This window comes from Diadema antillarum, unplaced genomic scaffold (assembly GCF_040938485.1).
Source record: "Diadema antillarum isolate AM-2024a unplaced genomic scaffold, OU_Dant_1.0 seq00001771_RagTag, whole genome shotgun sequence".
In the NCBI taxonomy this organism is placed as follows: Eukaryota; Metazoa; Echinodermata; class Echinoidea; order Diadematoida; family Diadematidae; genus Diadema; species Diadema antillarum.
This window is the reverse complement of record NW_027272452.1, coordinates 19,947-31,651: the sequence shown is the minus strand read 5'-3', so window position 1 is coordinate 31,651 and position 11,705 is coordinate 19,947. Positions and strand designations below refer to the sequence as shown.

Here is an 11,705-nt window from a genome sequence, read left to right as displayed (position 1 = left end):
AATCTCACTCATAAAAAAAATTTGAACTTGGCATCCCTGGATCTATTACTAGTATACACCAGGTCCTAACCTCCAGTGTGTCGAAACTGGTGCGTCCAAACGCTGTGGTGTCAAAACTTTGCGTTGGTACCTGAGCAGCGCATGAGCTTGACGCAAAGTGGAAGGAGGGGGGGGGGGGGGGGTATTGCTTTCGGATGTTATGATTCTTATGTGAATTTTGCATTTTACTCAGATATTAGCATGAGGTGGGTTAGACATTAATAGAGTTGTTGTAGTAAGAGGCTTCCCTCATCCCTCTCCTCACGATATGAGTCACATTCTAAGAAAAAGAGGCCATTGTTTGGACATGTCTGTCGACTTCAAAGGCCGATTCGGACAGTTATCGTGAACAGCTGAATATTTCCTTTGAAAACTAACCTTCGATCATTAACAAACCTCAAGTTCGAGCGCGATGCTATTTATAGAATTATTTTGTTCCAAAAAGATCTAAATGAAGTATGACTTTTCTCAAAACAATGTCAAAACACCGCCGTTTCGGCCCTAACGAGACGCATATTTAGAAGCAAATGTTTCGGATCTATAGAGCCGGAAACATTTACTTCTGCGTCCTTTAATTGCGTTTAATTTTGTTTTCATTTTGATTAGTGCAGGTATAAATGGCCGGCCCCAAAACATGACACATGAGGCTTAATCACAGAAAGTTCTGTGGGCTTATAATAGACTGATTGAATGTGGATAATACACGACCTATGATAGAGGGCGATGGATCAGTGCATGGGAACCACACGGTCGTAGGGCCTGATGTAGGAGTGGCGTGGCGGCTCCTGTGTCTCTCACGCGGTAACCCAATTACCAGCCCACTATTTCACTGGTTTTGTAAAGTGACAGAGTGAAAATATGAAAACGAATAGAATTCTAATGGCTTTTTTGGAGGTTGCCTGCATGGGAATTGAAGAGTTATTTCGATATCTACAACAAAATCACGGAAAACAACCCCTACACAATAGACCGCACACATGCACGAACATAAATAGGGCCTACAGGATACACGCGTTGGACTTCAAACATAATTTCACTGATCCGCTCTTCTCCTTTCACTTAAATTTTGTTAAAAATATCTTTTCCCCCTCTACAACCTTGTCCCGCTTTCAGATATCGCCTCTGCACGGTCTCTATATATCAAAATCGAAGAAACCTCTGTGCGATATTATGTTTAGAAAGTAATAGAGCAATTTTATTTTGCCCTCGCTGATGCATATTGTTATATAATACGTTGTTGTTTTTATTTCCGTCTCCAGGTAAAATAATTCGAGAATACAGTTTGCAAGAAAAATACATAATTCGGTATGAATAAACGGGGAATTACCCGTTTAACCATAGGCATGTATGAAAATTACGACTGTTCTTCCATAAATGGGTCCCATATTGGAGACATAATATGTTTCTAGTAATGTACTTTGATCCTTTTCATTGTAACTGGATTTTCTTTGGCTGCAATATTTTGCTTTAGTATGATGCATGAATAATGATAACAATATATCGATGAATGATGGTCTTCTTTATACTCAGGGTATTGCCTTTTCAGTGTTTTCATCCACTCAGGTTTAATTCTTTCAGCAACCTCTCGAGGGTCATAATACCTCAGCATTGTCAGGAACTTTGCTATTGACAGATTGACACATCTGGGTCGAGAGGGATATCTAGGGTGTGTAGAAACACCAAGCGGATACAGAGGGGGGCGCACCGGACGCGCGCCCTCTCCTAATTTTTTTTTTTTTTAATAAATTAAAACAAAATAAATAAAAAGAGAAAAATTGCGGGGGGGGACGCGTGCGCCCCCTTTAATTTTGTAAAGGCGCCTCTCCTTTACGGAATTCCTGGATCTGCCCCTGCACTATAGACAGGACTCGAATTCGGGACCTCCGTTTCAAAGTCAAGAAAGTGACCCACTTAAATTGTGAAGCCTGCTGTTGAAACACTGTTTTCATAAGATTACGAACCGTTAAAGGAATCTGAAGGCCTAAAATCTGATGTGTATATAGAAACTTTATTAAACCTGACCTTCCGAGTTGCACTGTCACATTTTAATCTTTCATAATGTAACAGATCCTGTTCAGGAGGCCTGGAGAGAATGAAAACTTTTCCTGTATCTCGAGTTAACTTTATTTCGAAATTAAAAAAGAAACTGTATTTTTCTTTTCTTTTTTTGAAGCTGTTCTTTAATCCATCATTAATTTTTCTTCTTTTAAAAGGCTTTTTGTTCTTTCTGGTACTATTAATTTATTCCAGTCCTTTCCCTGAAGATGGTCTGACCATGCCTTCAAATTGTATAATCATTCTCGAATTTCAGCAGAAAAAAATGCAAGTCGACATTTTGATCTTGAAAGAGTCTTCCATTGACCTCAGCAGTCCACGCTCCAAATGATTTAAGAACTCTGTCATTGTTCATAACCTAACCAAGCGTGACTGTATTCTGTCATATAGTTTTGTCTTACAGTCGCAATGATATGAAATGTTCAAGTCTGTAGTTTCATATAAAGCATATGATAATTTCACTGAAGTATTATGTCATTGTTCCTAAACTAACCGTTCCTAACTGTAATTAACTAACTGTTCTTAAACTTGTCTCGACAAACCACGCGTGACTGAATTCTATCAATTGGTTTTATCTTACAATCGCTGTATTATGAAATGTTGGGTCCAGTTTCATAAGATATTTGATAACACGCGAAAATCGTTGAGGTGACAGCTTGTTATCAACCACCGAGTTTGGAGTACACTGTATTAAATTTGTTACGTGTACATGACTTGTAGGACCTACTACTTTAAGAACTAATATCTACATACAAGTTATATATTTCAAACAATTCACAATTATATATTTTAAATCAATTCATAACCTCAAAAGCCTATAAGAAAACATTCTTGAAATTGGACATAGCCCTTTGACCTTCAAACTTTTCCTCACCCTCCCCCCCCCAAAAAAAAAACAACTACCAAAACGTGTCAGTGATATTACTGATAATAAAGAAGCGGTCTTGTCATTAGAATTGAGCCTAAAATACAAGTTTTACGGAATTTTAAACTTTCGCTTCTTTTTTTTCTTCTTCTTCTTCTTTTTCTTTTTCTTCTTCTTCTTCTTCTTCTTCTTCTTCTTCTTCTTCTTCTTCTTCTTCTTCTTCTTCTTCTTCGTCGTCGTCGTCGTCGTCTTCTTCTTCTTCTTCTTTACGAAGCACCGATTGTCCTTGTCATCAAATACTGTGAATGCTGCAATAACTTAGCAATGCTGCAACCAATGTCACCGTATCATGAATGCATACGATGCGTAAAATGAAAAAAGAAAAAAGAAAAACAAAACAAAACAAACATTTCATAACGTTCGTGCTCGCGTTCACACCGACCTGTTTATGAACGAGTTCCGTCACCACTTGGTCGAGTTTCGCTAGAAGGGAGTGGCGACTCGTTGCGACCAGCCCCACAAACTTTATCATTGTACCACTACAAACCTCGCAAATTTGCTATTTAGTCGGCAAACCTAAGTTTAAATGTGCAGCAAATGCTGTCTTTCTTCCGACTGTCGATACTGTTGTGTACATCTATTCAAAATGAGATTTGTTTCCTGTACAGTATATGCACCCTGTGTCGCTTCGTGCTCACTCATTCATACGCACTTAAAGGGATGGTGTATTTTCGGTTGAGATGGGGATACAGATTTTACTGTTGCAAGATACTGACAAACCACTTACGGAATATCAAAGAGCATACAATTCTAAGCGGTATTCAAAGTTTATACATTGTACGTGTATGATGAAAAATTGGTTTTGAAATGGCTGAGATATCCAAAACAAAGTAAAACAAAGTGGTCCTGATAAAAGATGGGACCGACCTTTTATTATAGGACCTAATTGTTTCTGGATATCTCAGCTATTTCAAAACCAATTTTCATCAAATAAATGTTGAATTCCTCTCAGAATTGTACAATGTATGCTCTTTCATATTTCATAAGAGCTTTCTCATTATCACACAAAGAAGTTGGAAATCTGAAGCTCCATCTCAACCAAAACTATACCATCCCTTTAACACTAATATGCTTTGTTCACCAGACCTATGGCTATCTGTTTGTTTTTTCCTTATTTTTCTTTTTACATTTAGGACAACATATCATTGCATTTGAAAAAGAAACACATGAAAAATGTGATAATGTATGTAAAGTTTTCTTTCTTATCCTCTTTTGACCTTCTTATTGTACATACAATGTATGTACCATGTTTGACTGATTTTTATTACAGTATACGATGTACTAATGGAATGTGAAAATGACCTATGTTTACCCGCTGACCTTTGAAGTAATATCCTTAAAATCTTTAACAGTTCAGTATTGCATGGTCATAGATGCAACTACTCCAGTTGGCTATAGGCCTACATGTACAGTGTTATAACATTATTGTAAACTTCTTGTAACATGATTGCTTGGGCTAAAGAACAAAAAAAAAGGGGGGGGGAGACATGTTAAATATCACAAGAAAACATTTAAATGCACATGCACACACTTCTACTCATTCAAACTCAAGTTTATTTATAGTCAGCTGTCACATGCTCAAATCAGAGTATTCTGGACAATTCAAGTCTGAAACAATACATTCGTATCACTTCCTGTGAACAATACACTCTATACATTACTAACGTGAATACAAATTTAGGGCAATACAGTACTATGTGAAGACCCATCAAGGTGATTGTGGCAGTCAAAGGAATCTTAGAATGGCACATGTATCAGAGCAATGTGAGCTACTATGTAGACATATCATAATCTGAGTGTTTATAATGCAGAATTCAAGTCATAGCTCTTCATAAAACATTCTTTGCAGAACAGTAAACAGTTGGGCTCAATGCAATTTTAGTTAAAGAAAATATGTTTCTGAGCTAATGACAATACTGAAGGGGGTTCTAAATTCAAATTTTGGCAGATGGCAATCTTGTAAGCTTGTAAGGAGGCCAACCTCCTACCCTCCCCCCCCCCCCCCCATACAAAAAACAACATAACTCTGCACCAAATAATTAAGGCATGTCGTCAGCTGAGTATCAGAAGGGCGCTATCGCATTCTAAGATTTGAGCATAAATAAAAACAAAACAATCAATTTTCATGAATAAACAGTTACTTTGATAAAAAAGTGGGTAGATTTTAAGCATTGTTCCAATGTATGGTAAAATAGCGCAGTTGGGGTTTAATTTTTAACATTTTACTGAAAATAAACCATAATTTCTGTGTAACATGAGAGATGCACATTTACTCTATTAACTGGTCAATGTATGGAACAGAAAAGATGGTTCTTCTTTTTTTTGTTATGAAATGCCTTGCCCTGCAACATAAAACATACCACTGTACAGGTGTATAGTAACATATACAGTACATAATGTACACTGTATTCATGGTTTGTTCTGTGATAGGAGGATGGACAAATTACACATGTACATTTGATTTAGATACAGGTAACAGCCAGTCATGGTCACCTTGAATAGGCTTTTGTAGGAATTTAAACATGATCTCCCTTGTGGCAAGATTTGATCCATGAAAAGAGCCTAAAGGATAACAAAATATCTCCCACCATGCGATGTATCATAATGCTGATAATCCAACAATTTACATTGTACTTTCATTCCACGTTGGAAGGCAAATCCCATGTACTCCATTAGGCCGCCCAGTCAGAACATTGACCCCCTATCCTTAATCAATACAACAAAACAAAAATATCTTCAGTCTATCATCTCAATTATTTGTCACGCTGAAAACACAACGTTCTTTGTAGTCTAAGCTTATGATGACAATCATAATCCTGAAAAAAAAAAGAAATAAGATCTCACACACACACACACACACACACACACACACACACATTTTCAGATTTGTAAAAGGCCATAGGCCACCAGGGCTGACATAGGTGTGAGAAAAATATTGTAAAGGGAATTACTTTCATTTCTTTTAACAGTTTTGTTAATTAGTTGTGTTATTGCATTGTTGGTGTTTGAACCATACATTTCAGTATGTTTGATGCAAAATTTCTGGTACAGTTTTTATAACTTCAAGGTCTTGCCTGCACATGCATGGCATAAGAAGTTTCTTTACAACCGAAGAGGAATCTAAGTAAACTTCTACCAGTAATATATTTTTTTTTTATAGCAATACTAGGGTTCTAGTTCAAGTACACATATATGTTTATCTCATATGAAACTTTGGTGGCCTTAGTGATGTACAGAACTACATAGGATGCAAGTAACAGAAAAGTACTTTTCATAAATATCTCAAACTAAAATGACAATTCTATTTACAATTCAACAAAAGACCACTGCTCCGACAATATCATACTGACGATACCAGTATTGCTGATTGTTATCTTCTATCTAGTACCATATTGCCTTCAAATGCTTTTTTCATTAATTCCTTCAACATCTGAGGCTGGAGACAAAGAAACAGGCCTCTATTTGCAGACGAGTGTTTTTCAATGGGTCCATCCATCATCACATGGATAATTGTCATTCAGGAGGCAAGCAGACTTTCTAAGTTCACAAGAAAACATACAAAGGGCTAATCTGGACACCATTTCATAAAGCCATGACAATTGTGAGTTGCAATAACTGTATGTCATGTCAGCAACTACTGTAAAACAAGGAATGTTCGTGTGCATTTTAATTTCGCAATTTCGCAAGCGCCAAGATTTGTGAAATTGAAATGCAGGCAAAATTTCTTATCTACACTGTATGCTTTGAACGCCAGTGGCAATTCGCGAAAATTTCATGCCACGAAAAAGGCCGTCGGCTCCAATTCGCGAAAATTTCGTGCCGCGAATATATCATGTTTTACAGTATGTTCCAAACAAATCAGGGTCACGTTTCATAAAACTTGTTATCAGTAACAACTGCCCCATTTCTACGACAAATTTGCTCTCAGCCAATCAGATGCAAGGATTTCAGTAGCTTATAACAACTGCCATAACTTGTAATTTATTACAAGTTTTAGAAAACTGGGCCCAGGCATGACACTTTGAGTCATTACAATGGTGACTGTAATTACTACAGTCCACTCCCGTTATAACGAACATGGTTCCAACAAAATTGCACTTGCAACAATGTAAAAATTCAGGCCCTAACATTATCTGCTCTACTGTAAAAGCGGATATTTCTGCACAAGTAATTTTTCATGCTGGACAGGGTAAGATGAATTTGCATGCCTTTAATTCCACAGATGAGGGCATTAGTTACTGGAACATATGGCATGCAAAAATGTTCTCATGCTTTCATTTTTGCGCTAGCTTCTGGTTGCACGAAACACACAAAAATGTCAATACCACGAATATGTCTACTTTTAAAGTATATCTTTTATTGCTTATTTGTTCGGTTATAAAGAAAAACCGGAAAAAAAAAACTGCCTGTCACGAAGATTTTGTTATAACAACTTTCAATCATTGAAAACCCCTTTGTGACAATGAACTCCAGACTTGCAATTTATGGCTGAGCAATCCTCAAATGTGATCCAGTACCTGGCACAGCCTTAGAAACTTATATCCATATAACATCAGCTGTTCCATAACATGTGCATGCACTTGATACAAAGTACAGAAGAAAATTGTCCACTCTTCGCTGAGCTGAGGACTGGCGATACAACGCTGTGAGCAGTAGTCTGAACTATATTTCATATGTCCGGCAACGTCTAAAGTAGCAGCAGATTGAACCTGCAACCTTCTGCATCAAGGGATTATGCTCCTGGCTAACTCATTCTGGTTCCTCTGCATCTCACCCCTTCACCTCACTGTCTGGTTAGCTCTGAAAACATTAGAAAGGAAAAAAAAAACAGATATATCTGTAACAATCTGGTGACTGCATGTATGTTGCAACTGCTCATACCCTTTTTATCTACACATAAAACAATGATTATGGAGTCAGAGTAGATAGTACAACTGTGAAGCCCTTCCATCAAAGTACAGTACAACTATTTTACACGCTGTTATTTTTGCATACAGATATTTTTGTGAACGAGGAGGTCAGGACCATTTTCGCAAGATGTTGTTTTTGCGATTATGACATTGACGCCATAAGTGCACTAACGCCTGTCAGTTCGAGATATTTTTGCATGTTGTTAAATTTGAAGTAAAACAGTGATTCATGAAATTCACAAAAATGAAACCCTCGCAAAAATAAAAGCTTACACAGTACGTAATGTAGATTGTGCATGTACCTGTATGAACAAAAAAAAAAAAAATGAAGGCACAATCAGCACTATATTCCAATTTGTTGAATTAGATTTGGAAGTCACAAAATGAACTTCATCGGCCACACTTTGTCTCTGCTGATTGAATGATGACTCAGTTCCCTTCCCACTCGGCACACTTGCCTTGCAAATGAGATGACAGCGATGACACTGAAGACACATTCCAGTCCGAGGAAGGCGAGTTGGATGGCATTGAGAATGAGCTCTGCCCGCAGGACGTACGTCTGCCACAGGATGAGGTACAGGCTGCCAAACATTGTTGCCAGCGACATGGCGAGAGAGACAGCGAGGTGGACGACCTTTTCTGTCAAGTTACCTTTCTTTCCTGTAGGGTGGCATTGCAAAGGAAAAAATAAATAAATGAAAACAGACCTGTATGTTTTTAAGGCCAAACATTCTTTTTGCCCTTCTGAAGCAACTGGAAATGACAGAATGTGGCAAAGTATCTGCTTTATTTCACGATCAAAGATGACATATCGATCTACTGGATCAATGATTTGGTAAATGAAAAAGAAAATTGATTTGGTGAACATACCTAAGTCTATCGAAGTTCAAGATGATCTTCAGTATTTTTTATAACATCAAGTGGAACAAACTTAATTCAATCTTTAGCTTTTATAACACATTGAGACAGGTCTCTAGTGTCTATAAATCTCTGTGGTTACCTAGAACATCCCTTTTTTTTTTAGAAATCAAGATGAACATTTTTTTTTAATATCATAAGATTGTTGGGAAAAAAGAGATACATATAATACATAATACATGTATAATGTACCACCATAATGATTGAAACTTTGTTATCTTTACATTTATTATCTCTTTGGACTAGGTCAATATGTTATCATATCTCCGGCAAATATGAAATAATATGAATACTGCATTGCAGAGTGTATTACTTCTTGCCATTTTTATCAGCATTACTATTTGTGAGGTTTTCTTTTTCAATAATAGATGGTCTTCAATATTTCTTCTTGTTCTAGCAAGAAATGTACAGAAAATATTTGCATATTACCTAAGAAGAGTCGCACATACTCGATGGCAACCAGGAGGAACAAGAGAACCCACTCTCCAGCCAAGTTTTCTGTTGGGTATGGCAATACTGAACCTGCCACAGTTTACAAAAAATGACAAGCACATGAAAGTTTGCAATTAAAGTAAGCTTATATTGTGTAGTAAAATGAATACTGAAGGAACATGAATTTTTCCTCTTTTCTTTGTTGTTGTCCTCTCTGCCAACAAAATAAAACCTGACAATCAAAACAAAGTCATATCCACATGAAATTGCATCAAGTGTTGTTTATGAATACATTAATGGACAAAGGTAATCATTGAAAGAGGAGAAAAAAATATGAAACTTTTTATCAGCTACAGTTAGAAGTAAAGACAATGTACAACTGTAGATTGGGGAGTTAAATTATTGCCATTTGCGACTGACATCACTGACCGGGTAACGTCTTCGAACACGTTGCATGTACAGAAACTGCAAATATATTCCAATTCCCACTATACATACATGTGAAGCTGCGGTTGTACGACACCCATTGATTGGGAGATCAAAGTCAGATGAAAGATAAAATACTGGGATGAAAACAAAAAATGCATATAAATGAAATTACCTTTGTATATGTACATGAGGGCCTCACAGATCCAAAGGAATCCAAAGTACCAGCCATTCAGGTAGAACAGGATTTGAAGAGGTAGTGAAGACAGCTGGAATTTCAAACTTGGTCAAGGCTGTGTAACCTTCTACCTTCCAACCTGAACCATCTATCTCTAGACTCAAATACACTTTTTTACAGTTTGAATAGAAGGGTAAACAGTCTTGCTGAAACGTTTCGAAGTAGCATTAGAAAAGGAACACTGCCATAGATATGAGAGTGTTGTATGCTCATTGGCAGCAGGAAATCTTATTGAACACTTTTGATTAGAAAGCTTATCTCATTCGGCTCATGTCTAATTATACACAAAATGTAGTAAAATGCATTAACAAGGAAATAACCTTGCATAAGTCGAATTATCACCTCAGTCAAATGTCTTTTGAAGTCTTCTTCTCTTTACATTCTATTGATTTTAATCCCTCATTGTAAGTCAGATTTTTCTGTTAAGTCGAAGCTATTTCTTCAGTACTACAATGGTGTAGATTCGACTTTAGGCAAGGTTGACTACAGTATATGCACTGCACACTTTTTCCTCCATCTCTGGACAGTGCTCTGGTTTGTTGCAGGGCAAGGTACAACTTATTTTATTGGCAACCTCATTAAGTAGGAGGCAGGGGGCTTGGCAGAGATGTTGGTTCACTAAACTGCCACTACAAATAGTACAATTGTCAATGCATGTATTAACACACTGAGGTGATTGTAAAGTGAATGAGACTCAATTGCGTATGTGTGTGTGTGTGTGGTTTTTTTTTTTTTTTTTGCCTTTTTTATAATTGAACCAAAGTAAATTAATACAACTTATGAATTTAAGGATACAACAGCAATCGTCTTTCCTGCAAGGAAAAGAAAAAAATATTCAAAATCAAAGCTTACTTTAATCAACTCGACAAAACATACTCCACACATGTCACAAACATTGGTTATTAAATGTCAATGTTCTGTGCCACTCCACTGTGGCTGCGTGAATACATATACATTCACAGCTCATCACAGGGAAATCTTTTATTTAGTTAGCTCTGCTGAAGGGTGAATCAAGCCACCCATATTAAATTGACCATAATGCTGTCCAAATTCAACTGCTGAGTGCTGGCAACATGATGTAGAAACCTTAGACTTTTGCGCGCAGTCGGGTCTTGCTCTTGGTCTTGTCTTGGCATGGCCTGGGATGGGAGGTCAAACCTACCCTTGCCCTAACCGCAGCAGTGACCCCATACAGACAAATACGTACCGTACTGTTACTATGCTACAGCGCCGCGCGACAGGGTTAGCCTTGCCCTTGTCCTTGACCTGGGCTTGGACTGGTGCGAGTTTTTAATATACCGGTAAATTTTACTCTAGAGTAGAGTAGATTACATTTTCACATCACTTCAACAAAATAGTGAAACAACAGGTCCCAAAATACACACACAAAAAAATATCACTATTATTATACATGTATTCATTACTAGTCTCGAACTAGATTTCTATAGATCTATTCTAGGCCTGTGTTGATGTAGAGAGTGTTACGAGTATCCAAATTTAACACACAAACAAAAGCTGACATTATTTATCACATATGGGACTAGAGGGACTGCTACCAATTACTAGTATTCAGAGCTTCGCATCGATTGAACACATGAAACAGAGAGACAGATTGAATCATAATTAGCCGAGAGCGATTACCTCTTCGAGGTGCAGCACTGGCGGTCGCCGGGGTTGAACTTGTGGCTGGGCCATTTGCCATAATTGCGATGTGATCCTTTATCTCTGAGTTGAAGTGAGTGTTTACTATTTAGAAAGTGTC

The 11,705-nt window shown here is 37.3% G+C and overlaps 1 protein-coding gene across 1 annotated transcript; it reads right to left on the bottom strand.

The window, feature by feature from the left end:
* Positions 1-6,446: 6,446 nt before the first annotated feature.
* Positions 6,447-11,705, bottom strand: LOC139712189 (transmembrane protein 216-like). Its single transcript, XM_071624028.1, has 6 exons — positions 11,585-11,705; positions 10,739-10,755; positions 9,881-9,974; positions 9,277-9,369; positions 8,388-8,589; positions 6,447-7,819 (listed from the first exon to the last, which is right to left on the bottom strand). The coding sequence occupies exons 1-6, from the start codon at positions 11,643-11,645 to the stop codon at positions 7,798-7,800; spliced, it is 489 nt and encodes a 162-aa protein (XP_071480129.1). The 5' UTR covers positions 11,646-11,705; the 3' UTR covers positions 6,447-7,797.